The 25,135-nt window shown below is 42.8% G+C and overlaps 5 protein-coding genes across 5 annotated transcripts; 2 read left to right on the forward strand and 3 right to left on the reverse strand.

The window, feature by feature from the left end:
- Nucleotides 1-1,091: 1,091 nt before the first annotated feature.
- On the reverse strand, nucleotides 1,092-1,940 carry CMQ_4819 (mn superoxide dismutase; the record flags this gene model as incomplete). Its single annotated transcript, XM_014312975.1, has 3 exons — nucleotides 1,092-1,394; nucleotides 1,466-1,731; nucleotides 1,823-1,940. 3 exons carry the CDS (start codon nucleotides 1,938-1,940, stop codon nucleotides 1,092-1,094), a joined length of 687 nt encoding a protein of 228 aa, XP_014168450.1.
- A 405-nt stretch (nucleotides 1,941-2,345) lies between these two features.
- On the forward strand, nucleotides 2,346-3,041 carry CMQ_4710 (gins complex subunit; the record flags this gene model as incomplete). The annotated part of the gene is made up of 2 exons (XM_014312866.1): nucleotides 2,346-2,387; nucleotides 2,454-3,041. 2 exons carry the CDS (start codon nucleotides 2,346-2,348, stop codon nucleotides 3,039-3,041), a joined length of 630 nt encoding a protein of 209 aa, XP_014168341.1.
- A 3,815-nt stretch (nucleotides 3,042-6,856) lies between these two features.
- CMQ_4329 (metacaspase) lies at nucleotides 6,857-8,195 on the reverse strand (the record flags this gene model as incomplete). The annotated part of the gene is made up of 2 exons (XM_014312485.1): nucleotides 6,857-6,882; nucleotides 6,959-8,195. 2 exons carry the CDS (start codon nucleotides 8,193-8,195, stop codon nucleotides 6,857-6,859), a joined length of 1,263 nt encoding a protein of 420 aa, XP_014167960.1.
- A 12,963-nt stretch (nucleotides 8,196-21,158) lies between these two features.
- CMQ_4401 (flavin-binding monooxygenase-like protein) lies at nucleotides 21,159-23,203 on the reverse strand (the record flags this gene model as incomplete). Its single annotated transcript, XM_014312557.1, has 2 exons — nucleotides 21,159-22,441; nucleotides 22,543-23,203. The coding sequence occupies 2 exons, from the start codon at nucleotides 23,201-23,203 to the stop codon at nucleotides 21,159-21,161; spliced, it is 1,944 nt and encodes a 647-aa protein (XP_014168032.1).
- A 958-nt stretch (nucleotides 23,204-24,161) lies between these two features.
- Nucleotides 24,162-24,923, forward strand: CMQ_4820 (uncharacterized protein; the record flags this gene model as incomplete). The annotated part of the gene is made up of 1 exon (XM_014312976.1): nucleotides 24,162-24,923. One exon carries the CDS (start codon nucleotides 24,162-24,164, stop codon nucleotides 24,921-24,923), a length of 762 nt encoding a protein of 253 aa, XP_014168451.1.
- Between the last annotated feature and the right edge of the window lie 212 nt (nucleotides 24,924-25,135).

The following is a 25,135-nucleotide window of genomic DNA, read 5'->3' on the forward strand; positions in this document are numbered from 1 at the left end:
TTTTTTGTTGGATTATTCTGGGCACTACTCTAGACTACAACCACATATTGGCTCGGCGGGGTTCATCTCCTCGTCATCAGCATCAACCTGACCAGCCTAGAGACTTCTCATCCGAACTACAGACTGAAACCCGCACAGGAAGCTGGCCATCCTACTGCGGGGCGTTTTCTTGTGATGCGGGAGCTTCAAGTTATGAATTATCGGGTTGTGCCGAATCTTTCGTGTACTTCTACTGACAGCGCTTCCAATCTTATAGAGTTTAGATCGTAATTACGGAGCATGATCTGTCGATGCGTATCTGTGAACTGCTTATCCGTAGACTTGATTGAAGAGTCAAAAGCAAAATCATTGGCCAGTTGATATCGTCCCCGCCTCCTCCTTACATAGTAAATTCAGGCTGTGATTTGCAACAGCCCAAGAGTAATAAAGGGTAGCCATATTCGTGAGAAGCGATCATGGGACGGGATTTTTGTGCGACGCCAATTTCACAAGATGGGCAGGAGTTCGGCCTTCACGATAACGACAAATATTAGACCGATCGTGTCGCTGTGCTAAATGATGATCTCGAGAAAAACATACTCGTACGTGGGAAGTATGGATATCATTTCCAGATGAGCCTTGCATTATTGCCATGCCTCTATGGGGCGATAAAGAAGACCACTTCAGCCCAGAATGCACGGCTGGCCCAGGTTTTTAGAAGACTAGATGCCGGAAAGGGGGCTGTGATTCATGTGACCCATCTCTTGATGAAGTGTTGAGTACTCCGTACTCTGTACTCGTACTAGGATCCCCAGCAAATGCTACTGTCTACTCCGTACTCCGTACGTGATCGTCTTACCACTTCTAGCAGGGGTATAAGTGGGGGTGTCCGGGGTACCAGAGTTGGACGGGATCATAGATGAACAGCAGATGCGTACATAGTAGAGGACAATTGCCCCAAATGTATTCAATTGTCAGCAACTGTGCGTGTGCCGAGTAGCCCGGCATTTAGATTGCCGATAAAAAACCCTGGCCATGCCGACCCAACTGGCTTAGCCTAAAATATCATCCACCACTCGGTTTCCGCTCGCCGAACATATCTTAAATCGAGCTTATGCCTTCTCGAATCGTTTGGCTACTGTTTTCCAGTTGATCACATTCCAAATTGCTGAGAAGTATTCAGCTTTGCGGTTTTCGTACTGAAGGTAGTAGGCATGCTCCCACGCGTCAATGCCTAGCAGCGGGACGAGCGTTCCCGACACCGGGTCCTGGTTTGCACGAGTAACCAGAGTTAACGTGTTCGAGGCCTTGTCCTTAGCGAGCCAAGCCCAGCCGCTGCCCTGAATACCGGCGAGGGCAGCGTTAAAGTCCTTGACGAGGACCTCTGTAGAACCGAAGTCTTTTTCGATTGCAAACTAGGCAAGTAGGGGATGCTGTCAGCAGGCCACCGCGATATGATGTAAGCGATATGATATGTAGAGTGCACCTTAAGCTTTCCATCTGGGCTTCCGCCGCCATCACGGCTGGCAGGCGCCAAGTTCTCCCAGAAAAGAGTGTGGTTGATGTGGCCGCCGCCGTGAAAATTGAGGAGGGGTGCCACTTGGGCTGCCTTATGGAAGTCGCCCTTGGCCTCAGCTTCGTCAATAGTTGCGAGCGCAGAGTTCAGGCCATTGACATAGGTTTGGTGGTGCTTGCTATGGTGAAGCTCCATAATCTTGCCCGAAATGTACGGCTCGAGAGCACCATAGTCGTCTAATTTGAACGGAAAAAGTGCAGGTCAGTCGGTTGCTGCAAACACGGTCAAGCAATAGTAGATAATGGCCTAGGGCTTTTTTTTTCTTACACGAAAGATCCGGGAGAGTGGCCTTCGTGCGGACAAAAGTGGTGCTCATGGTAGCAGTAGCAGAAGGCCGAACACGCATGGCGCCCCGGAGGACAGAAGAACGAAGTAGCGACGTCATTTGAGCTGCAGTGTGAAATTGGAAGCAGATTTTCTCGGAAAATTGAAGAGTCGAGCGCCGGTAGGAGCAAGTTTGGGACGTTAAGTATTATGAGAAAAGCGAGGCCAGGGAAATGAAGTTCTTAGAAGAGCTCGGCACTAGAATCGTAATCCTAGCGGAGGTAACGGCTGGCTGCTCATTCGCCGAGTTCCGACCGTGGGGTGAATGGGATATTATATAAGCTGAACGATGTCGTCATGGCGATCAAAAGCTTTGAAAGATGTGGCTTGTCTGTGGCGCCAACCCCGCCAAGGCACGTCGCGTCGCGATTTCATGAATACTAACTAACCCGTACGGAGTACGTCAGGAACACTGCGATTCTTGCAAGATTTCCGTGGCCCACACCCAACGGTTAAAACAGGAAGTATGTCGTATTATGACATAGATGCCATTCTAACGGATGCAGAGGTATGGCACAATCTTTCTTGGCCCCACCTCCAGCGGTTCTTGCTTCCAACTAAAGTGATCGGACAGAAAATACCATGCGAGTTTCAAATTGACGTCCCTGGCCTTGGTTACTTAGACCAGACCCCATCACACTCCCTCCGAAGAGGCACCCGTCTTGGCCTCCCGCTGTGGCTTGCCGAAATGCTAGCTTTAGCCCATAGTGCATCTGACGACAATCCACCCTTCCTTACCCTCAATCTTCCACCTGCTCTGACCAACGACGTTGTCCAGGCTCTAAAGGCCGACCCTCGTTCGGTCCCCCTCCGCGACCAGTCCGCCCATTTCTACAGCCTAGCTACACGCATACTCGACCTTTTCGAAGAGCGAGACCTAGCCGTCGTCCTGCGCACTGCTTTTGTCGGACGATCCGCAGAGATCGGCTTGCACGCTCGCAAAGTCGGGTATGGTTCAGCAGGCGGGGGTAGCGGGAGCGGCAGCAATACGTCGAACGGCGATAAGAAGGATGACACGAACAGTAGCAACCTAGGAATTGGATCCACCGGGCAAGAGTTTCTTCGAGGCCTCGATGAGTGGGAGCGGCAGCTCTTCCGACACGCACATGATGGGGCAAAGTCCGGGCGGGAATTTTTAGACAGTGTCAAGCGGAACTATTGACGAGCAAAAGCTTACCAAGGACCACGAATCAAACGACATGCAGCTCATTCTGAAAACCTAGTTGATAGGCCTTCGAGGAGATAATATACCCATTAGATGCACAAGACAAACAGTGTTGTCACCGAAATACTCGTAGTGTCTGGCCGCTGCGCAAACATAACGTGATTCTGTTTCTGACCGAGCGCTATCAGAACGGCCTCAACTTGAGATACTCCTCGACGCCGGCAAATCAAGAATACAGATGAAAACCAATCCGAATTCTGAACAATCCCAATGATTAGGGCACAAACGTATGACCATAATGGGAAACATTCCTCTCATGATCTTCCTGGATCATCTTTATTAATGGTGGACAAACTCCGACCCAGACTCTTCCTCATCCACATCGTCATCATCGTCATAATTGCCGCCGTCGTCCTCATCGTCTTCATCGTCGTCCTCGTCTTCCTCTCCCTCTCCCTCTCTCTCTTCTTCTCCCGTTCCCCCCGCCTCATGTTCTTCGTCCTCGTCCTCGTCTATTTGCTCATCGGCACTGAGCCAGCCCTGAAAAGGTCTAACACTCTCTTCCATTCGCGGAGTGGATGCCAAAAGTGTGTGATAAGACAGGCCAGATAGCCATTTGTTTTCTTCGTCCGTCAGTTCTGGTCTGTCGATGACGTTAACCTCGATGTTTCGCAGAAAGTCCCGAACATACACACACTTGTGTATTGTGCAAATGACACAGTCATGCTTTTCTGTCCCCCCGCCTGTTCGTGTGCCGACAATACTCTGTTTTTTATAGTCGACGCCGTCCAACACAGGGAAGCTGCGAAACTTAACGTAGTGGCTCCGAGATCGCGACAAAAGCCAGGACACACTGTCTTTATTGTCCCAATTCACCTCACCGTCGAATGCGTCAAAGCTTATAAGTGAAATGCTATGCAGATTCGGAAAACACAGAATAAAATCCAGCCTAGGGTCAAGCCACGGACGGCTGTTGAAGGACCAGTGAGGGAGTCGAGGAACCATTTCAAAGCCAATATGGCCAATGGCCCGTGCAAAATCCGGGCATAATCCCTCGGTGCGCATGCGCACCAAATCTTCTATCACGCGTGTATTTCGTATGTCAAGAAACACGGCATCTCTGTCCGGATCGAACCGTAGTACGCCATATCGGTCAAGGATCAGAATAGATGACCAACGCCGTAAGAACTCGTACCGCGCATCACGACAGATGCGGAGCATGGCACGTCGAGACACTGTTGCAGCTCCCAAGTCCGGCATTGCCGTCAGCCGTAGGGTCGCTTTGTGCGTCATCTTCCGGTTGCTACGACTGACACGCTCGTGTCCTCGGTAGAGCCGTACCCGCAATGGGTGTGGCGGTTGCATGGAAAAGTCCCTGTATATCTGCCACACGTGCATGCGTAGTTCTGGTGGCAGCTTGTTGAACAGGGGAAAATTCGGTTTACTTGGCTCGGTTTGTGGCATTGGCATACACGGTGGACACTCAATCGTGCGAAAGGGGTTTGCAGATGGTAGTGGCTCTCGTAGATGAAGTGAGCTGCTGCCTCCCCCCGCCTGATTTTCTGGCTGCAGACCACCAACACGACGCCGTTTCGCCGTCGATCTCGTCCGCCGGTCCATCATTTGTTGTCTTTTGTTATGAAGACGAGATAATATGTTTCAGTTTCTAAGCTGACTGTCGTAAAATAGCGACTCTATCGCAAGCTCGGGAAATGTAGAAGCACCGGCGTTTCCGGTTACTAGATAAGAAGATACAACGATAGAAGGCGCTGCCAGTATGGCAAAAACGTAAAGAGCACGCGAGCGACAAAGGTGTGCGTTTCTGAGGCTACACGTCAGTTATATAGGGCCAGCTCTTGCTGTTCCGGCCTTTTGGGGAGTCTGAAGATGAGCGAGACTTATGGCGATAGATAGGTAGCTTAAGTCCTTTCAAGTTGATCAAGCGAGAAAAGCAAACGACGATAGGCTTGGCGGTGGTGGGGTAATTGCTGACGTGGGGATGGCCGCATGTGATCAGCTTACGAAGTTCGGTCTACCATGATATCAAATGCTCGCAAGTAAGCTATAAGGCAGGTATCCTCCTCCTAACAATATAAAGTATCGCAAATTCTGTAAACGGTCATGTATGCGATGTTTCTTCGCGCTTACCGAACTCTGTTCTCTTTAAAATATATAGCAAAGCTAATCGGCCTTTTAGCTAAGCAAAAATTTGGCGAGTTACTTCTTCGATTGAAGTATACAGCTCAAAACGCCCTTGAAATTTGCAAATGCAAACACTGCATTGTCCAGCATCATGGATAGGTCTATTTAATTCCCTACGCCGGCTCAAACAAACATAGTACGATACCACAAATTCGCTTAGCAATAGACTTGCGAGCCAAGCGGCCCCTCTCTGCGCGGATCTCGTCCCCCGGTAGTTCACGACGCTTTGTGTCTATATCAATTTTACTTGTGCGTAAGCAGCTACGCCATTTCTGGATGAAATCGCCGATCCAGAAAACAACTACTACTGGAATTGCCAAGTATGCCTGAAGATAGCCTTGTGCGTCGTTGTAGGGGGGCCAAATTACCACGTGAATCAGAGCTACTAGCACTAGGATGAAAACCATCAGGCCTAGACAGCAGAGACACCTATGGACAGGACAGAGACGAGAAAGATGACATCTATGAACCTGTCAAGTCCTGTTAGATCGGCGTTCTTACACACGGTGACAAATGGGGGGGCGTCGACATCGACGTATGGATTAACACCCAATAGGCGGCCGTCGTTGGAATTGACAAGCAATACGATTAACAAGAGGTCCAAGATGTAGGACAACGTGATGCGCCAGAGGACCTGCTTGATGGCTCTTGAGAGCGCTTTGTTATAGCCTCTACTGCGGCCAAGCCAACCGGTTCGGTGCCGCTAAAAGCAAAGACAGCCGTCACGAACACGCTGCAGCACCCGCGGAAGCCGTTCTTAGAAGCGCCCAGATCGTGCCATGGGCGCGTGCCCCAGTACTCGCCATAGAGTCCATCTCTAGGGCCGCCACCAAGAACCATGAGAAGACAATGATCATGAATATAATTGTAGCTAAGAGATTGATAAGTGAGGCCCAAATTTCTTCTTCGTCATAATTTACTACCAAAATGTTAATGAAAATGATGAGGCCGAGTAAAATAGTTAATCATGCTGCTTTATCAATGCCAGAAGTGCTACGATCGCAAATTGGAATGGACTTGATAGGACTCACCATGTGTTATATCGCTTTTCCCTTGAGATACAGTTAGAGCGCAGACGGATAACTCCAACAGAAGGACAATAGCCCACTGCATCTCGTCTAGCCATCATAACTATAACCCCAAAAATCAGGATAAAGATCTGGGCCCAGTCTGAACAACTTATACTTGTACTGAGAGCAGTTCCAGAGCCGACGAAGAAGCCAGTACCAATAGATCCGCCTGTTGCAATCATGTTTAGGTGCCGCTGTTTCATGATTCTTTCAAATTCGACGCCATGGGCGCCTTGATATCAATTCTGAAATATCTTAGGCTAATCCCGCTGGGGATGTGCCAGTCTTCTTCCTCCACGATGGCAACTAATCTCATGATTCGTATGTTATTATTGGTCCAGTCTCTCACAATAACTTGGAGATGTAGATGACAACATGTTCATGTAAGCCGAAAAACAAACTACGAAATAACATATGATGACGATACGGAGTAAATAGTGAAAAATTTCAGTATGGACACTAAACAACGGGGGTTTCAAAATACAAACAAAACCAGCTTCTTCAACACATGTACGGAGAACAATCCAAGCATCCGAGATATCACATGACGAAGAGAAGATTGACATCTGAGCGCTTGTTAGTAAGAACAGCCACGACCAAATAAGAATGAAATAAAGCCCAGAGAAATCAATGGCGACGTACCTAAAGGATGACTGCAGGATAGCTGGGGCTTCTGGGTGTACTTGGTCTGTAACACTTCGCGAATACTGTTAAGCAACTGCACGTAGCTCTGCTGCGGATTCTGCTGCAGGGCGGAGATAAAGGCCCAAGACATGGCACCAGTAGCTTTCGATGCGATGGTGGCGTCGGCGCTGGTTTGATCGTCCTTGCTGCCGGACCACATTATGACATCGGCGGGCGACGTGCGGGTTTGGACAGTGCGCTTGTACGCGTCGTCACCGCGGTAGGCAGATTTGGCAAAGCCTAGGATACTGGATGCAACCCCTGACATATTTCCTTGAGCATAGGCAGAAATGACCCCTAGAAGGCCCTTACCAGCCTCCTCGGCCAGGTTGGGTTCCTTGAGCGCGCCCTTAGTGGAGTAGATGTAGGGGAGGTCCATGACGGAACCGGAGTGACACGAGTCGAAGATGGCTGTCAGGCGCACACCGGCCTGCAGAGGCTTTACGACGTAGTGGTGAATCTCATCGTCGACAATGTGACCGGCCTGTTTGAAGTCGACAGGGTAGATGACCTCGTCAAAGCCGTCGTCTTCATCGCCGTCGAGGTCCTCGGTCTGGCCTCCATGACCAGAGTAGTGCAGGAAAAGCGCGTCGTTGGGTTGGGCGCCGTCGACGAGCCACTGCATGGCGCGGATCATGTTGGCCTTTGTGGGTATCAGGACAGGGTCGCTTTGGTCGTCAGTCAGAATAACCATATCCTGGCGCTTGTAATGGTAGTGCTGCATAAGGAAATTAGACACATTCTTAGTGTCGTTGATGCAGCCGTTCAAGGCGTTGTCAGAGCCAATGTAGTTTATGCCAATAAGCAGGGCTTTGCGGCGACCTGTGCAATTACTGTACTGGAAGGTGTACTCCGAAGGGGCGCCATGGCCGAACTGCTGTTCGCCAGACGGCGGAGCTTGCGCACCACGGGTTTGATGGCTGTAGCCTTGCTGTTGCTGCTGTCCGTATCCTTGCTGGCCACCATAAGCCTGCTGGCCACCGTAGCCCGGTTGGCCACCGTAGCCCGGTTGGCCACCGTAACCCGGCTGACTACCGTAGCCCGGCTGACCGCCGTGGCCTTGCTGCTGGGGATAACCGTATCCATCATAGCCCGGTGGTGGCGGGCCGTGTGGCGGCGGGAATGCATTCGGAGGAGGTCCGCCGTAGGAACCTTGCTGATAGCCACCGCCTTGCTGGTAGCCGCCGTTCCACATCGGGATGTCCGGAAAGATGTTCAGGTAAAAATGTGTTGGAAGGGAGGGAAGGTGTCGGGCTGTTCGGTGACAACGGTCAAGGGCGGTAGTGCGGTTTTTGAAAGACAGGTGGACGCTCGCAGGAAATGTTGCACCAATTGGCAACGATGCGGAGGAGAGGCAGGTAAAGGCGAAGCCAGACACTGTTTACGTTTTTGCGAGTGTGAAGAACGGAATGGATCAGAGTCAGCTGAAGTACGATCATAGCTCCGGGCCTTTTGGCGCAACGATTCAGCTAGGCCCTTGGCGTGCACGGATCATATAGAATGGAGGGACCTGGCGTACTCCGTACGGCCATAAGCAACCAAGCAGGCGCCAAATTGTTTTGTTGCTGGCGGGGTCACTATGGGTTTCCACTGTGCGATGCTATAGTACTCTGCATCCCAGGCGTCGTCATGACACCATCCCGCCGCGGTGATGAGGACTACTCAGATAGGCCGGGAGAAAAAGCGCACATAGCTTCCTGCTGAGTCCGTCTGTCAGTCAAAAAACAAAAAGCAGCAGCACAAACCTCTTTCCAGCTGCTCCGCGCCTACTCGTAAATCACCGACGCCACTAATAGAAGGATGACGACGACTAATGGCTGATGATATGCGTGATGTATCTAGCTAGAAAGGAGTACATGGCGCGCCTTCACTGATGCTGGAATTTCACTGGGGCTGTTCCCCACTTTTACCTATTATGACCAATGAGAGTCCGCTTTGCTAACATTAGTCAGAACGTTCACAGTGCGCTCCATTCTAGAGCTTTACAAAAAGCTAAGCCGACTAATATAGGTCTTATTTACTTAATAATCATTATAGAAGTTTTTGCCTTACGCTTGTTAATGTACTCTGTTAGAGGTAGTACAAGCAATAAAAAAAGTCGGCATAATTTTTCTGCTAGGTAGGGAAAAAACCCGCCGGCACGGAAAAATACAAGTACTATAGAAAAAGAAAGTAAACAAACAATTTACTACGTTTGCACTTAGTGTGCATTTTAAGCTGAAAATCTCTAATATACATAAAATTAAGTTTGTATTTTAAATCTAAATATTATTTATAATGCACATATTTAGTTAGGTACGTCTTAGCTACACCGCCTTTGCAGCAGTTGTACCACCCTTTAGAATAGTACAAGATGTAGAAGACGAGCCTAAGGCAGTAATTTTTGTAGCAGGAATTACTAATTGAAAAGACCCACAAATAGACCCACAATGGTCGACTCAGCTTTTGTGGGAATGGTCGGGTTATATGTAGACACTTAGGGCACGTGGGCACTAACCACAGAGCCCGTCCTAGAGCCGCCGCGACAGCTACCGGAAACAGGCGTATCTATTATATTAACGACCTATCTGCGGGGCACGCCCCTGTCGCCAAATTACGCTATTGGGCAAAGATCTACACAAAATTTATACCTATTCCGGTAATTTACAGGTACCCGCTAGGCAACTTATAGTAGTTATTAGGTTAAACACCTCCTCTCTACCTATTTCCCCTTAATATAGTGCTAGCGTAGAAAATTTATGCTCTTTTAACTAGCTGTACGTTTTTTAGCGTATGCGCTAGAGTAAGCTATGCTATATTAGTGTAAGGGTTAGTATGCAATATATAATTTTAAAGGCTTTAAACGTGTTTGTACTTATGTATTAAGACTTTAACTTAACAAACTATAGTAGACTAGTAGGCGACGGCCTACCAGCTAATTTATACGTAACTAGAAGATGCGGTATAGCGCAACCTTAGTAGGGCGTAGCACAGCTAAGTGGCTATGCTAGTCCTATGCAACGTATTAAGATAGTTTGTTAAGTCCGCCGCTTAGTAAGCGACAGGTTGCTAAACCGGTGCATAGGGACGCGTGTGTAGAATACTCTTATACTATCCCCCTCCTTCTTAGGTAACGCCCTTATTAGCCTAGAGGTGTATACGCGGCAGCTACTTGCTTGTTAAAAAACCTTTTTGTATAGAGTTAGGAAAAAGAGTTAAGTGCTCTAGGTTATTAACGGTTGCTAAGCGGTTGCAGACTGCTTGCTTATGCGACTATATTTAGGTATATAGAAGCGCATACGTACTGCTTAGTTTATAGCGGTAGTAAACGCTAGATCCTGCCTAATGCAAGGGTTATCTTATGTGTAGAAGCTTTTTAAGAGGTGTATAGCTTAGATCTTAGTTAGAGAACGCTTAGGTAGCCGCCGATAAGTGTTATAAAGGAGCTAGCCTTAGATACTAAGTGTATAAAGCTATAGTATATGCTAATTAAAAATAATAGCGTAAAGCTTAAGACTCTTAATTACTAGTAAGGTAAGATAAAGGTATTAGCGGCTATTTATTACTTGCTAATTATAGAACTATTGCTAACTAGATAGTAAAGGTAGTTTACTACTAAGACATTCTTTTATTTAATTTTAAATGTTTTTTACCTTATTATTAAAGCAAAGTTAAGTAAGTTTTTAAGATGTATTTAAATGTTTAATAATATAGCTTTTTTATTACCTTAAGGTATAAAAGAGTAAGTATATCCTATAATTTTAAGATAAATTTATTTATACTTATAAAACTACTTTTACCTTTTTAGCCTTTTTTCTTTAATCTTACTAGCGTAGTAGGTTAATATAATAATTTATAACTTTATATAATAGCTAGTTAATAAGTACTTATAAATAATGTTTAACTAAAGCTACTTTTAAGTTTTAATAAACTTTCTTATAAATATAGATTCTATAAAACACTTTTCTTAAGTATATATATTATCTTTTAAAAGTATAAGTTTTTACTAGTATAGTAGTTACTAAGTAATAGCTAACTTTAAAGTAAGCTTTATACCTAAACTATGTTTTTAAGCTTACTTAAATATCTACTATAAGTTTTTATATATAGCTTTATTAAAGAACCTAGCGCGCTATATTAGCTATATAGCTAATAATATATTATACTTACTAGTAAGTATATTAACTTATATACGCTAGTAGTTAATTACTAACTAATAGTTCCTTAATAAAATTAAAGGCTTAGCTTAATATATTTAAAAGTTTTTAGCTAGTATAAATAAGTTGCTACTTTAGTAAATAATAGTTAATAATATTATTATAATACTAAGCGATTATAAAGCAATCGCTTAAAGGTTAATAGCCTTAATAATAGTAACTAAGAAACTTAGCCGCACTTTATAAAAAGATAAGTTAAAGCCTTTAGTAACTAATTAGCGCTTTTAGCGTAAACGTTTTAAGATAGTATAATAGGCTATATTATGCCTTAGTATTCTTTACTAGTACTAGTAAAAGCTAAAGCTTACCTTAACTCTTATATAATAGTTAGCAAAGGTAGCTTAACTTATACTACTAACGTCTTTAAATATAAGTATACTATTGTAAGTACAAGCCTAAGTTACTACTACCTTTAAAATAATAGTAAGTCTTTTTATTTTTATTATTAAGTTATTACTAACTTATTACTTAGGCTAATCCTTGTTTTATCGTACTTAGCCTAGCCTAGCGCGCTATAGCTATTTAAGCTAGCTATAGTAGCACGCTTTACTATACTATAAGAGTAAAAAGGCTGCCTAAGCGGATCTTATAGACTATAGCAGCCTTAGTTAAGCTAGCTTAGACTAACTAGGTAGTAGTCCTTCTTTAGCTACTACTTTTAGCGGCGCTTAGTAAGTAATAGTCTTATACTAAGTTGCTAACCTTAGCTAAGCGCTAGCGTAGCGCTAAGACTATTCTTAGTGCTATAGCTAGTAGTAGTAAAGTAGTTATAGCAGCTAGTAATAATAGTATAGCAGCATTTAATAAGAGTATGCTAATAAGCAGCTAGTTAGTAGCTAGTAGTAACTATATACTAGCTAGTAAAGGCTTACTTAGTAGTAAAAAGAAGGATAAGAAGGATAGTATTAAGAAGAAGAATAAAAACATAAAAAAGACGTTTATAAAAAAGGATAGTAATAAGTAGCTAGTAGCTAAGCAATAGCTTACTAATAGTATAATTTAAGTTCATAGCTTTAAAAGGCGCCTTTAAAGCTAGAATAAGTAGTTTATAGTGCGTAATTATATAGAAATAGTAAGAGTAGTTAACTAACAATTAACTTATATATAGCTAGTTATTACTTTATAGTCTTTTTATTTCTTATAAGTATGTTTTATAGTCTTTTAGTAAGACTATAACTTGTAGCTAGCGTATACTAAGTGCTTTTTTAGTTTTTAAGTATTATACTTAGCTAGCTAGCCTTTTTATTTTACTAGAAACTAAGTCTATAACCCTTTACTAAAGTAAGTAATAATATCCTTAACCTTATACTCTTTTTAGTCTTTTACTATTTTTAAGAATAAGAGCTCTTCTCTTTCTTCTACTATGGTAGTTTATAGTTTAAGGTAAGAGATGTAAAACATATTATATTAGCAAGCATACTATAAAGGTAGGGCAACGTAATATATAACTAAGCTTAGCTTCTTTATAATATAAACGCGTAAAAAGGTTAGGTTTAGCTTCTTTAAACTAACTAAGTTTAAGTGCTTTATTAACAAGCTTATAAATTTGCCTTTAATAATTTTTTTATATAAGTATTACTTATTATAACCCTTATTTTATTAGCAAATTAATTTTTCTTATAACATTTCTAGCTTCTACTTAATAGCTTATAGCTAACTAATACGCTTTTATACGCCTTTTACTATAGCCTCTATAAAAGAAAAGTTGTTTATAAAACAGAGGTGGTATATATATAACGCATAAAACAAAGAAGTTTTTATTATAGTATAGTAAGCGTTATTATATATAAATTCTATAGTACTTAATACCTACGTTTACTAGTATTATAAGCGACTATAGAACGTTTGTAAGAATCGTTCTAAGGTCTAGTTTAAGATCTTAATGCTACTATCTATCTATAAGTAGTATGCTATTAATATTATTAGCTAAACCTTTTAAAGTTATATTAGTTCCTATTAAGATTAGCTAGTAAATAAGCTATCTTTATTATTAACAATTACTTTTAAAATACTAAACTTAGTCTCTATATAGTTATAAGTAAGTTAAGCAACCTTAGCAGCTATAACTGTCTTCTAAGTAAAGATAAATATACTATGCTTTATATAGTAATTAACTACTACTAGAATAACGTTATATAAACAGCCGTCTAAACCTAGGCTTAGCTTAAAACTAGTTATAAAATCTATACTAATATGCTAGAAGGGCTAAACTAGCATAAGTAGTAACTAAAGGTATTTATATAGCTTATACTATAAGACTTTATTGCTTATATATAACAAATAGTTAATAATAAACGCACAAACGTTAGTAGCTAGGTCTAGCTAGTAGTACTTTTTAATAAAGAGTTTTATAGTTTTATAGACTCTTATATAGCTTACTATAAAAGAGTTATAGTATAGACTAATTAGCCTTGCTTATAGCTTATTTACTAATAAGACAATAATATAATCCTTATAAAATGTAACGCTGCCCTAGGAAGAGGACCGACGCAGGCTACGCGCAAGCCGTACGTAGTATGCGCACAGCGTATTAAATGCACGTCGTAGACTAGAAGCGGTGCTTGTGGCGCAGGCTGCGTGGCGCAGTCTGCGCACAGGCCACAGCACGTGCTAGCGCATAGGCCAAGTAGAAACGGGGTCGCGCCTGCCCTGCGCACTTAGTGCGCTAGAGGTGCGCCTACGATAAAGAGCGCCTCCCGTACTCCCTTAGAGTGCAGAAGGCAAGAATTAGCTATTAAATATACGGCTGCTTCCTCCTGTTAAGAAGATACCTCCTTGCCTGCCTAACTTACCTAGCTTACCTAAGTATACCTTTAACAATTCCTAATTCTTCTACTATTAGGCTACCTAAGTTAGGAGGCAGAAGGAGCAATAGCACCTTAAAAGACTACAAAGCAAACGTTGCACGCACGTAGTGCGCAAGAAGAGAGTAGCTTTAGGGCGATAGTTAATAACCCCTTTAACCTTATTATTAAAGAAGTAAAGAACAAAGACTCTAATCTTTTAAAGAAGGATTATAAGCAACTAGATAACGACAATGCAGGCAAAGGCCCTTTAGGGCAGACTATTAGGCCTATTATAAACTAGATGGTAGCAGACCTTATTGCTAAAAATAATTAACTATGTAAAGCAGAGCGCTTAAAGCAGCGAATAGTAGACTTATAGTAATAGCTCTTAGATATAAGAGCAACCTAAGCAAAGAGTAAGCGCACCTACAGTAAGGACTTTAACAAAGACAGCCCTTATAGTTAAGATATTATCTTAAAAAGCGGCATTAAACTGCTCTTTAAGACACTTAGCAGCTTTTAAGAGCGCGCTGCCTAGCTATAGGCTAAGAAGCAATACTTTTATCTAGCCTTTAATAAGTTTAAAAGCGCTAGTTATTAAATTAATTATATACTTAAATATATAAAGTAGTTATGCTATACTATATAGGAAACGTGCTTATAAAGTATAATAAACGTAGTAGTAGCAAAGGCCTAGAGCAACTAGGATGTACTTAAGGCTTAGACCTTAACCTTTATAGCTAATCCTTATAATATAGCTTTTATTATTACTAATAAAATTAGTAAAGCTTACTAAAGACTAAGGTAAACTCTTTAAAACTTTAATAACTACCTTACCTTTCTTAAAAACTAACTACTTATTAAATTAAAAGAGGAATAGGCGTAGTTGCTATTCTTTAAGCTACTCCTAGAATTAAAGAAAGATCTTTTAAAATTAAATAAAATACTATAGACTAGAGCGGAACTAGTAGCTAAAGTAATAATGTTTTAAAGCTTAAAGAAGCTAAAGGCATAGTTAAAATAAGATAATAATAGTACGCGCAGCAAAAAGGCGTAGAAGAGTTAAAGAGGCTGTAAAAGCAGCTATAAAAATAATACTAATTAAGAAAATAATTGTAGTAACTACTATAATAGTGCTAGAGGTAAAGGCTAAGGTAGAAGGAGAGGTAGACTAGCTGCTATAGCTACTAAAGGCTATTAAAAGAACCTTACTTATACAAATAGTAAGCGTATAAAGTACTTTATTTATAAAAGTAAAGGCTACTTTGCTTAAAACTGCTTAAAAAGGTAAGAGACTATATTAGTGAATTTAGTTTAGCTAACTAAAAAGAATACTAAGAAGGTAAAAAACTAAAGATACTTAAAACAAACTAAGACCTTTAGGCGTTACTAGAGATAATTAAGATTAGTAATTCTTTTCTTATTTAAGCTTCTCTCCTTAGACTAACAACTATAGAAGTATCTATTATATAGAGTACTTACGCAAGTTTTAATACTATTAACTATAAATTTGCAAGACTATAAGGACTAAAATCTATAAAAATATTAGTACTAACCCTTAAAGCGCATAACAAAAGCATTATAAGCGTAGTAAAAGCGTAAAAGGTGCCCTTACGTATAAAGGACTCTTATAGGTATACCTATAAAATTATATAGGTTTGTATAAGAGTTACTAAACCTACTAGGTATTAAAGCCTAATAATATTACTATTAATAATAACCCTTTAAAGTAAGAAAGTTTACCTAAAGCTAGCAAACTACTGCTAGTAGTTTAAAGCACGCATAAAGACTATACAACTTATACTATAAGGAATCTTTCTTACTATAGCGCGCAAAGAGCGCGCAAAGGTATATATAATATTGCTAGGCAACCTAGAAGTAAAAGGTTATTTAAGAGGCATAAGCGTACTGCTTACGCATTTAGCGCGCAAGTATAGCGACGTGCTAAATTTATTTAACGCTAAGGTTTTACCGCTATATAAGGCTACTAACTATGCAATTAATCTTTTACTTAGCGGTTAACTACTATATAAGACAATATATTCTTTATTATAAAGAGAATTAAGAAAGCTACGCTAGTACTTAGATAATAACCTAGCAACAAGACAAATTTGCCTATTAAAAAGCTTTATAAGCGCACTTATTCTTTTTATGCCTAAGAAGGATAAAAGCTTACGCTTATGCATTAACTATAGAGGATTAAATAAGGTTATTGTAAAGAACTAATACTTGCTACTCTTAATATTTAAGATTATAAACTACGTAGTAAGAATAAAGGTAATATTAAAAATTAATATTAAAGAGGTGTATTATCGCTTAAGGATTAAAGAAAGAGATAAATAAAAAATAGCTTTTTAAACTAGATATAGTCTCTTTAAATACCTAGTCTTACTTTTTAGGCTAACTAACGCCTTAGCAACCTTTTAATACTATATTAGCTAAGCGCTATATAGTTTAGTAGATATAATCTATATTATCTACCTAAATAATATTCTTATATTCTTACGTAATAAAGAGAAGCATATAAAGTACCTAAACTAGGTCTTTAAGCGTTTTTAGCAAGCTTAGTTATTTATTAATAGCAATAAATGCTTATTTTACTAGTAAGAAGTTAAATTCCTAGAGTTTATTATTATAAGCAAAGGGTTTGCAATAAACCTGTGTAGAGTACGCGCGATTATAGAATAGCTAACGCTATAAACATTTAAGAAGGTGTAGGTCTTTCTTAGATTTTGCAACTTTTATTGTTACTTTATTAAAGCTTGCTTAAATATCTTATTTTTTTTATTAAAGCTACTATAAGGCAGCAAAAATAGCAAAAAAGCTAGGACTAGTATAGCTAAGAAGCAAGGAGCGCGCAGCCTTTGCAATGCTAAGAGAGGCATTTATAAAAGCACCTTTACTACGCTATTTTAACTTAGAACAAGCAATACGCGTAAAGACTAATACCTTAAAGGTAGCTATTAGCAAGATTATCTTTTAATAAGATAAAAAGAGAGCTTAGTACCTAATTGCCTTTTAGTTAAGAAAACTATAAAAACTAAAGCTAAATTATAGCACTTTAAATTAAGAGCTACTAGCAATTATAAACTCCTTTAAGCAATAGTAACACTACCTTAATAGTAGTAAAGAGACGATTAAAGTCTTATTAAACTATAATAACTTACGCATCTTTATAACCTAGCTAAGGTATAATAAACGTAAGGCTTCCTAGGCTATATACCTATCCCTTTTTAACTTTATAGTTAAGTATAGACTAAGCGTAATAAACCTAGCTAATACGCTATTAAGACGGCTAAATTACTTTAATAAACTTAGATAAGTTAAAATAACTATTACTAGAGTATAAAAGAAAGACGTATACTTAGCAAGCACTATAGCTATAGCGTAAAAGACGTATAAAATGTGCATACCTATTATAAAAGATAATAGCGCTAAGCTAGTTACTAACGTAGCTTATATAAATAAAACGCGTAAGATACGCACACTTATAAAAGAACTTAGTAAGAAAAAAGAGCTAAGCTATAAGGGTTAGTATACAATGCGTAGTTACAAAGGCTTAACTATTTTATACTATTATATTAAGACTTTAACTTAACAAACTATAAGAGACTAGTAGGCAAAGGCCTGCTAGCTAATATATACATAGCTAGAAGATACGGTGTAGCGCAACCCTAGTAGGGCGTAGCACAGCTAAGTAGCTATGCTAGTCCTATACAACGTGTTAAGATAGTTCGTTAAGTCCGTCGCTTAGTAAGCGACTAGTTGCCGAACCAGTGCGTAAGGACGCGTATATAGAATACCCTTACACTATCCCTCTCCTCCTTAGGTAACGCCCTTGTTAGCCTAAAGGTATATACGTAGCAGCTACTTACTCGTTAAAAAACCTCCCCTTATAGAGTTAAGAAAAAGAGTTAAGCGCTCTAGGTTATTAGCTATCGCTAAGCGGTCGCAGACTGCTTGCTTGTGCGATTGCATTTAGGTAACGTGGAAGCGCACACGTACTGCTTAGTCTATAGCGGCAGTAAACGCCGGATCCTGCCTAATGCACGGGTCGTCCTATTTGTTAGAACTCTCTAAAAGGCGTGCAGCTTAGATCCTAGTTAGGGAACGCTTAGGTTGCCGCCAATGAGTGTTGCAAGGGGGCTAGCTTTAGACACTAAGTGTATAGGGGTGTAGTATACGCTAACTAAAAATAGCGGCGTAGGGCTTATAACTTTTAACTACTAGTAAGGTAGGGTAAAGGCAATAGCGGCTGTTTATTGCTTGCTAATTATAGAACTATCGCCTACTAGATAGTAAAGGCAGTTTGCTGCTAAGACGTCTTTTTATTTAATTTTAAACGTTTCTTACCTTGCTATTAAAGTAAGGTTAAGTAAGTTTTTAAAATGCATTTAGACGTTTAATAATATAGCTTCTTTATTGCCTTAAGGTATAAAAGAGTAAGTATATTTTATAATTTAAGATACATTTATTTATACTTATAGGATTACTTTTACCTTTTTAGCTCTTTTTTCTTTAATCTTACTTATATAGTAGGTTAATATAATAGTTTATAACTTTATATAGCGGCTAGCTAATAATCGCTTATAAATAATGTTTAACTAAAGCTACTCTTAAGTTTTAATAAGTTTTTTTGTAGATATAGACCTTATAAAACGCCTTTTTTAGGCATACGCACTATCTTTTAAAAGCATAAGTCTTTACTAGCATAGCGTCTACTAAGTAATAGCTAACCTTATAGTAGGCTTTATATTTAAACTATATTCTTAAGGCTTATTTAAACGTTTACTATAAATTCTTATATATAGCTACGCTTAAGAACTTAACGCGCTATGTTAGTTATATAGCTAATAATATATTATGCTTACTAGTAAGTGCATTAACTTATATACACTAGTAGATAATTACTAACTAATAGCTTCTTAAAGAGATTAAAGGCTTAGCCTAATACATTTAAGAATTTCTAGCTAGTATAAACAAGTTGCTACTTTAGCAGATAATAGTTAATAATATTATTATAACGCTAAGCAATTACACAGTAATTGCTTAAAGGTTAATAGCTCTAACGGTAATAACTAAAGAACTTAGCCGTGCGTTATAGAAAGACAAGTTAAAGCCTTTAGCAACTAAGTAGCGCTTTTAGCGTAAACGTTTTAAGACAGCATAATAGGCTGCATTGCTCCTTAGTGTTTTTTACTAGTATTAGTAAAAGTTAAAGCTTACTTTAACGCTTATATAGTAGTTAGCAAAGGTAGCCTAGCTCTTACTACTAACGTCTTTAGACGTAAGCATACTATTATAGGCGTAAACTTAAGTTACTACTACCTTTAAAGCAATAGCAAGTCCTTTAATCTTTATTATTAAGTTATTACTAACCTATTACCTAGGCTAATCCTTGTTTTATCGTACTTAGCCTAGCCTAGCGCGCTATAGCTATTTAAGCTAGCTATAGTAGCACGCTTTACTATACTATAAGAGTAAAAAGGCTGCCTAAGCGGATCTTATAGACTATAGCAGCCTTAGTTAAGCTAGCCTAGATTAACTAGGCAGTAGTCTTTCTTTAGCCGCTACCTCTAGCAGCGCCTAGTAAGCAATAGTTCTATGCTAAGTTATTAACCTTAGCTAAGCGCTAGCGTAGCGCTAAGACTATTCCTAGTGCTATAGCTAGTAGTAGTAGAGCGGTTATAGTAGCTAGTAGTAGTAGTATAGTAGCATTTAGTAAGAGTGCGCTAGTAAGCAGCTAGTTAATAGCTAGTAGTAGCTATATACTAGCTAGTAAAGGCTTGCTTAATAGTAACAAGAGAGATAAGAAAGACAGTGTTAAAAAGAGGGATAAAAGAGTAAGGAAAACGTTTATAAAAAAGAATAGTAATAAGTAGCTAGTAGATAAGTAATAGCTTGCTAATAGTATATTTTAAGTTTATAGCTCTAAGAGGCGCCTTTAAAGCTAGAATAAATAGTTTATAGTGTATAATTATATAGAAATAGTAAGAGTAATTAACTAACAATTAGCTTATATATAGCTAGCCGTTGCCTTATAGTCTTCTTATTTCTTATAAGCACGCTTTATAGTCTTTTAGTAAGACTATAACTTATAGCTAGCATACGCTAGGTGTTTTTTAGTTCCTATACTAAACTGCTTTTTCCTAATACTATTATTAATCTAAATACTATAAATAACTTTGTAAAGCACTTACTAATAGCTAAATTACTTTATATATCTATGCTACTATCTTTACTACCGGCTGTATTATAGCTAAAATTAGTATTTTAATTATTCTTCTTTAGAATCTATAGCTAACTATAAGACTTTATAATAGCACTTAACTATTATTATATAACGCCGCCCTAAGAAGGGGACTAACGTAGGCTACGCGCAAGCCGTACGCAGTATGCGCACAGCGTATTAGATGCACATTGTGAACTAGAAGCGGTGCTGGTGGCGCAGGCTGCGTGGCGCAGTCTGCGCACAGGCCACAGCACGTGCTAGCGCACGGGCCAAGTAGAAACGGGGTCGCGCCTGTCCTGCGCACTTGGTGCGCCAGAGGTGCGCCTACGATAAAGAGTGCCTCCCGCACTCCCTTAGAGTGCAGAAGGCAAGAATTAGCTATTAAATATACGGCTGCTTCCTCCTGTTAAGAAGATACCTCCTTGCCTGCCTAACTTACCTGGCCTACCCAAGTACACCTTTAACACCCACGTTGCCGGGGGTGTTGTTGGCCGCCAACGTTACGCAGGCGGAGCTCGATCTCTGCTAAAATGAATATGTTTACGGCTTTAGCCAATTAAAACACCGCATTACGCTTAGATAATCGCCGGAAACGGCCCGTTTACTGCTCAAAGACTTTTCAGATTTTTCTCAACGCTCGCGAATGCGAGCGGGCCTACTGCTTGTTTGACGTGTGCGAGATTGGTGAAAGCCGGGAGTTCTGCAGGACGGGGGCATAGCTGAGCGGGTTCCATTCAAGGTGTGCGGGCGGAACATAATCAGAGCTTAACTATGCAGTTGCAGGTAAGCACTAATTATGCTAATGCGGTTTAAATCCCAATCAAGACGTACTCCGTACTCCGTACTCTGTATCTGTTACCAAGTCGATCTCTCTAGAATCGGCTCCATTTCATTCTGAAGCGTCTTGTCCCTTACGTTCAATTCATGCCCCTTTACTCAGAATTCTATTCATACGCCGATAGTCCCTCCTCCTGGGCCTTGATCTGCAACGCGAGAAAGCGGCTGAAATGCCGTGAGAGGGCCAAATTGCCGCCCATGAACCAGAAGCCTGGCTGGCCGCTGCGCCGCCACATTGTGCGGAACTCACCCTCGCTGTCAAATCCCCACACGTCACTACAGCGGTCTGCCAGAGCGTCACCGAACAGTAGGCTCGTCTGGGTACGCATGTTCTGGTAGCCCGTGGCAAAGACAATTTCGTCAGCCGGCAGGTGCGTGCCGTCAGCGAGGACCAGCCCGTCGGATAGCACTTTAGTGACCTCCTGACCCGACCGGATCTTGATTTTGCCCTCGACCACCAGCTGGCTGGCGCCGACGTCGATGTAGTAGCCGCCGCCGCGCTGGAAGTACTTGTACATAAGCCCGGCACCGTTGGTGCCACGGTCCAGCCGGAAGCCGACAGCCTGCAGCTTCTGTAGCAAGTCCGCGTCGTGCTCGGCTGACCGTTGCGCCACCTGCACATCTGCCGCCTTAGCCAGCGCCGTCGGTCGGCTCCACAGCAGCAGGTCCGCGTCGTCGCACGGGACGCGGCGCTGCGCCGCCTCCGAGTACAGTCCACCCAGCCCGATGTTCACGATGGCCTTGGAACTGACAACGTACGTGGACGAGCGCTGCACGATGGTCACATCGTAACCATTCTCGTAAAAGTCCTGCGCGATGTCATGACCAGAGTTGCAGGCCCCGACCACCACGGCACGCCGCTTCGTAGTCGCTTTGTTCGTTGTCTCCGGCTGTGGCGTTGCCCCAGGGAACTCGGAGCTATGCCACAGACGTCCGACAAACGCGTCCATGCCTGGCACTCCTGGTATATTTTTCTTGCCAGAATGGCCGGTAGCCTGTATCACGTGACGTGGGTGGAACGTTCGTGTCTCGGTCGCAGGGGTCGTGCCATCGGCGCCAACGTGCTGTCGCCGCAACGTGACGTCGTAGCGCTTCTTGGCCGCATCGTACTGCAACGACTTGACCTCGGTGTGAGTCCATACGTTGAGTTCCAGCAGGCGAACATACGACTCGAAGAAATCGGCGAGCTTATCTTTGGGCGTAAACACGGGCCAGAAGGACGGGAACTCCAGGTACGGCAGATGGTCATACCAGACGGGGTCATGCAGCACCAGCTGACGGTAGCGGCCACGCCAGTTATCACCAACGCGCTGCTCACGGTCTACCACGAGCGTCGGTACCTGCAGCATACGCAACCGTGCTGCCGATGTAAGCCCGCCCTGTCCCGCGCCTGACAAAACAACACGACACCGTTAGCGGCCACCAAACAATGCGGAAAAAGGACCACGCCCCAGAAGCGACTATGGCCCGTTGAGACCGGACAGCACGCACCTATTACCAGAACAGCCGGATCTCTGTTCACAAAACTCTCATCATCGGCACGCTGCTCAGCCCAATTTCGCATATTGCGACCACCCCCATGGCTTGCGCCCTGCGGCCGCCGGTCCCCCAGAGGTTCCTCGAAGCCGGTCAGCTCCCTCAGCGCCGTGTAAAACGTGATGATTTTCCATGTAGAGCCATCGTGAATCATACGGATGATACCCCGACCGCTTCCCACCTTGGCTGCAAATGTTACATACAGCAGGACGCACGGAACCCTTCCGTCCGGATCCAGACCCGCAATGGCGGGCGTCCGATTCGGCGCCGATTCATCCAAGCGCACGTTCTTCAGGCTGGTGCCGTGGCCGCTAGCCCACAGGAATTCGGCGATTTTGGCGGGCCCTTGAAGCGTTCGCAAGTCCCATGACAGGCCTAAATGGTCTCGCCACGCGCCCTGGTTGGCGAACAAAGCCGCCAGGCCGTCATAGTCACCCGTCGTCAAACGATCGTTGATATTTGCAACCACATTCGCTGCAACCTTCACAGGCTCGGCATCTCCGGGAAGCACTGACACTGGAAAATCGGCTGGCAAGATGTTGACGGACCCGGCCTCGATGCGGTTGTCATGGGGCAACTTTGCTGCGAACTCTGCAACGTCGCTGGTAGATATCATTTTCAGCCCCTACAAAAAGATGAAGAACGGAAAATGGATAGTCCGAGGAAAAAATATCATTTGGAGAGAGACGTGAACGACGGGACACAAGACACGAAAAAAAGGGTTGTCTGGCTCGCTTTTGTACGTGTACTGGCTTCCTTATATCCTTCCCCATTCTGTGAATGCTGTGGTCCTGCTACTCGGATCGTCCCTTTCGGGTATTCCGGGGCAGTTGCCCTCGCGTTTAACAACGAGCCGAGCATGCGTTGCGGGGAAATAAGATCGGGGGGACTGCAGGGCGAGACGTACTCCGTACGTACTACACAGGCTGAACGGAATGGGCTTAGCTTAGACAGCTCTTAGATCCGCCTTGAAGTAAATTAGGGCGGAGCCGGAACCTGACAGCTGATACCAGAACCGCCTCTGATGGTGCTTCAGTTCGCATATGGGTTGTAGACTCGGACGAGAGGAACAAGTGCCTCGTCAGCCTCAATGCCTGAGGGAAAGGGGGATATGTGGATCGATGGTCTTATGGTCTTAATCATTTAATTTGTTCGTAACAATTCTCGCACATTATCTCTAACTAGTCTCGCGACTATGGTAAAGAGTCAAGTCCCCTGACGCAATATGGAAGTGTGAGATACGTAGACATAAATAGTCAGGAAACCAAACACAAACTCGATCAGGGCATGAAACCAGGAGTGGTGCAAGAAGCAGTCTGGGACGTCATGTTTGTTTTCTGAGCTTTGTCCTCTTTTACCTTGCACCTTCCTTTCCCTCTGTAGATACAACCAATAGTGACCCACGCTCTCCGATGCCTAAGGCAGCCCTTTAATTACCAATTGGGTTGGAGAATCTAATGGCATCTGACTGGTACGGAAAAACAAGGAAGGCTAAAAAGAACTGCATGCTGTTGTGCCAAACCTTGGATTCATTGCCTACGTGCTTGATCACCATCGACAATACAGACTCAAAAATGGCTCCAAGTACAGAAGTCCTCACCGACAGTACCGACTCCCGGTCACCCACCATTGCTCCCGGGTATGCTCAGCTCTTTGGTAATGTTGAGGCGGCTCTGAGCACGACCAGCCTTGGGCCCTGTCGTTGGTACATTGTGGCCATGTCCTGCGTTGTTGCTGGCCCAGACCCGGATATAGCTGCCGCCCAGCTCTACTGCTACTTGTGCGCACAGCCACAATACAAAACGCCCCAAGCACGTCAAAAGCTTATCCGCCGGCTGCGCGAGGCCCTGCTAAAAGCCATTTCGATTGTCGGTGTCTGCAAGCCTCTCGAGGCCATCCTCGCCATCGCGGCCATTGAGCGACCCGAGGATCGTGACTATGGTATGACACGGGAGGGCTGGCAGTGCGACAGCGCCAACCTCTCACGCGGGATGGAGTGGTTACAGAAGATTTATGCTCAGAACTCGTCCGACACGCTGGGGCTATTTGCCGCCCACCGGGACTTCGAATGGATATCGAAAAATATCACTTACGGCCTGTACCTGGGCGACCGTCAGGTGCTGGACGACCTGGACACAGAAATGGTTGTGCTCCCTGCTATCATGTCGCAAAACCTCAAGACGGAGACGTGGTGGCATATTCGCGGCACGCGACGCATAGGTGTGTCAAAAGCTGACACAAAGGTGCTGTGGAACACGATCAAAAACATTGCAGCGCATTACGGGCAGCAGTTAGACCGCGTGCCGGGGGTGGATGAGGTAGAACGCGACGTGTAGGAGACGATGTGATGGGACTAGAATCATGCGTATATGTAGGAAGAAAGCGTCATGGAAATAAAACCGGATTATCGCCTGAGACGCAAAGTTTGTTTGCAAGACAGAGTACGATGCAGAGACATTAGATTCCGGAAACAGTCAAATGCATGTCTAATAATACAAGTGATGTGTTGACTAATGCGGGGTAGTTTTGAAGCCATACTCCGTATTAC

Source organism: Grosmannia clavigera (assembly GCF_000143105.1).
Source record: "Grosmannia clavigera kw1407 unplaced genomic scaffold GCSC_97, whole genome shotgun sequence".
Lineage (NCBI taxonomy): Eukaryota > Fungi > Ascomycota > Sordariomycetes > Ophiostomatales > Ophiostomataceae > Leptographium > Leptographium clavigerum.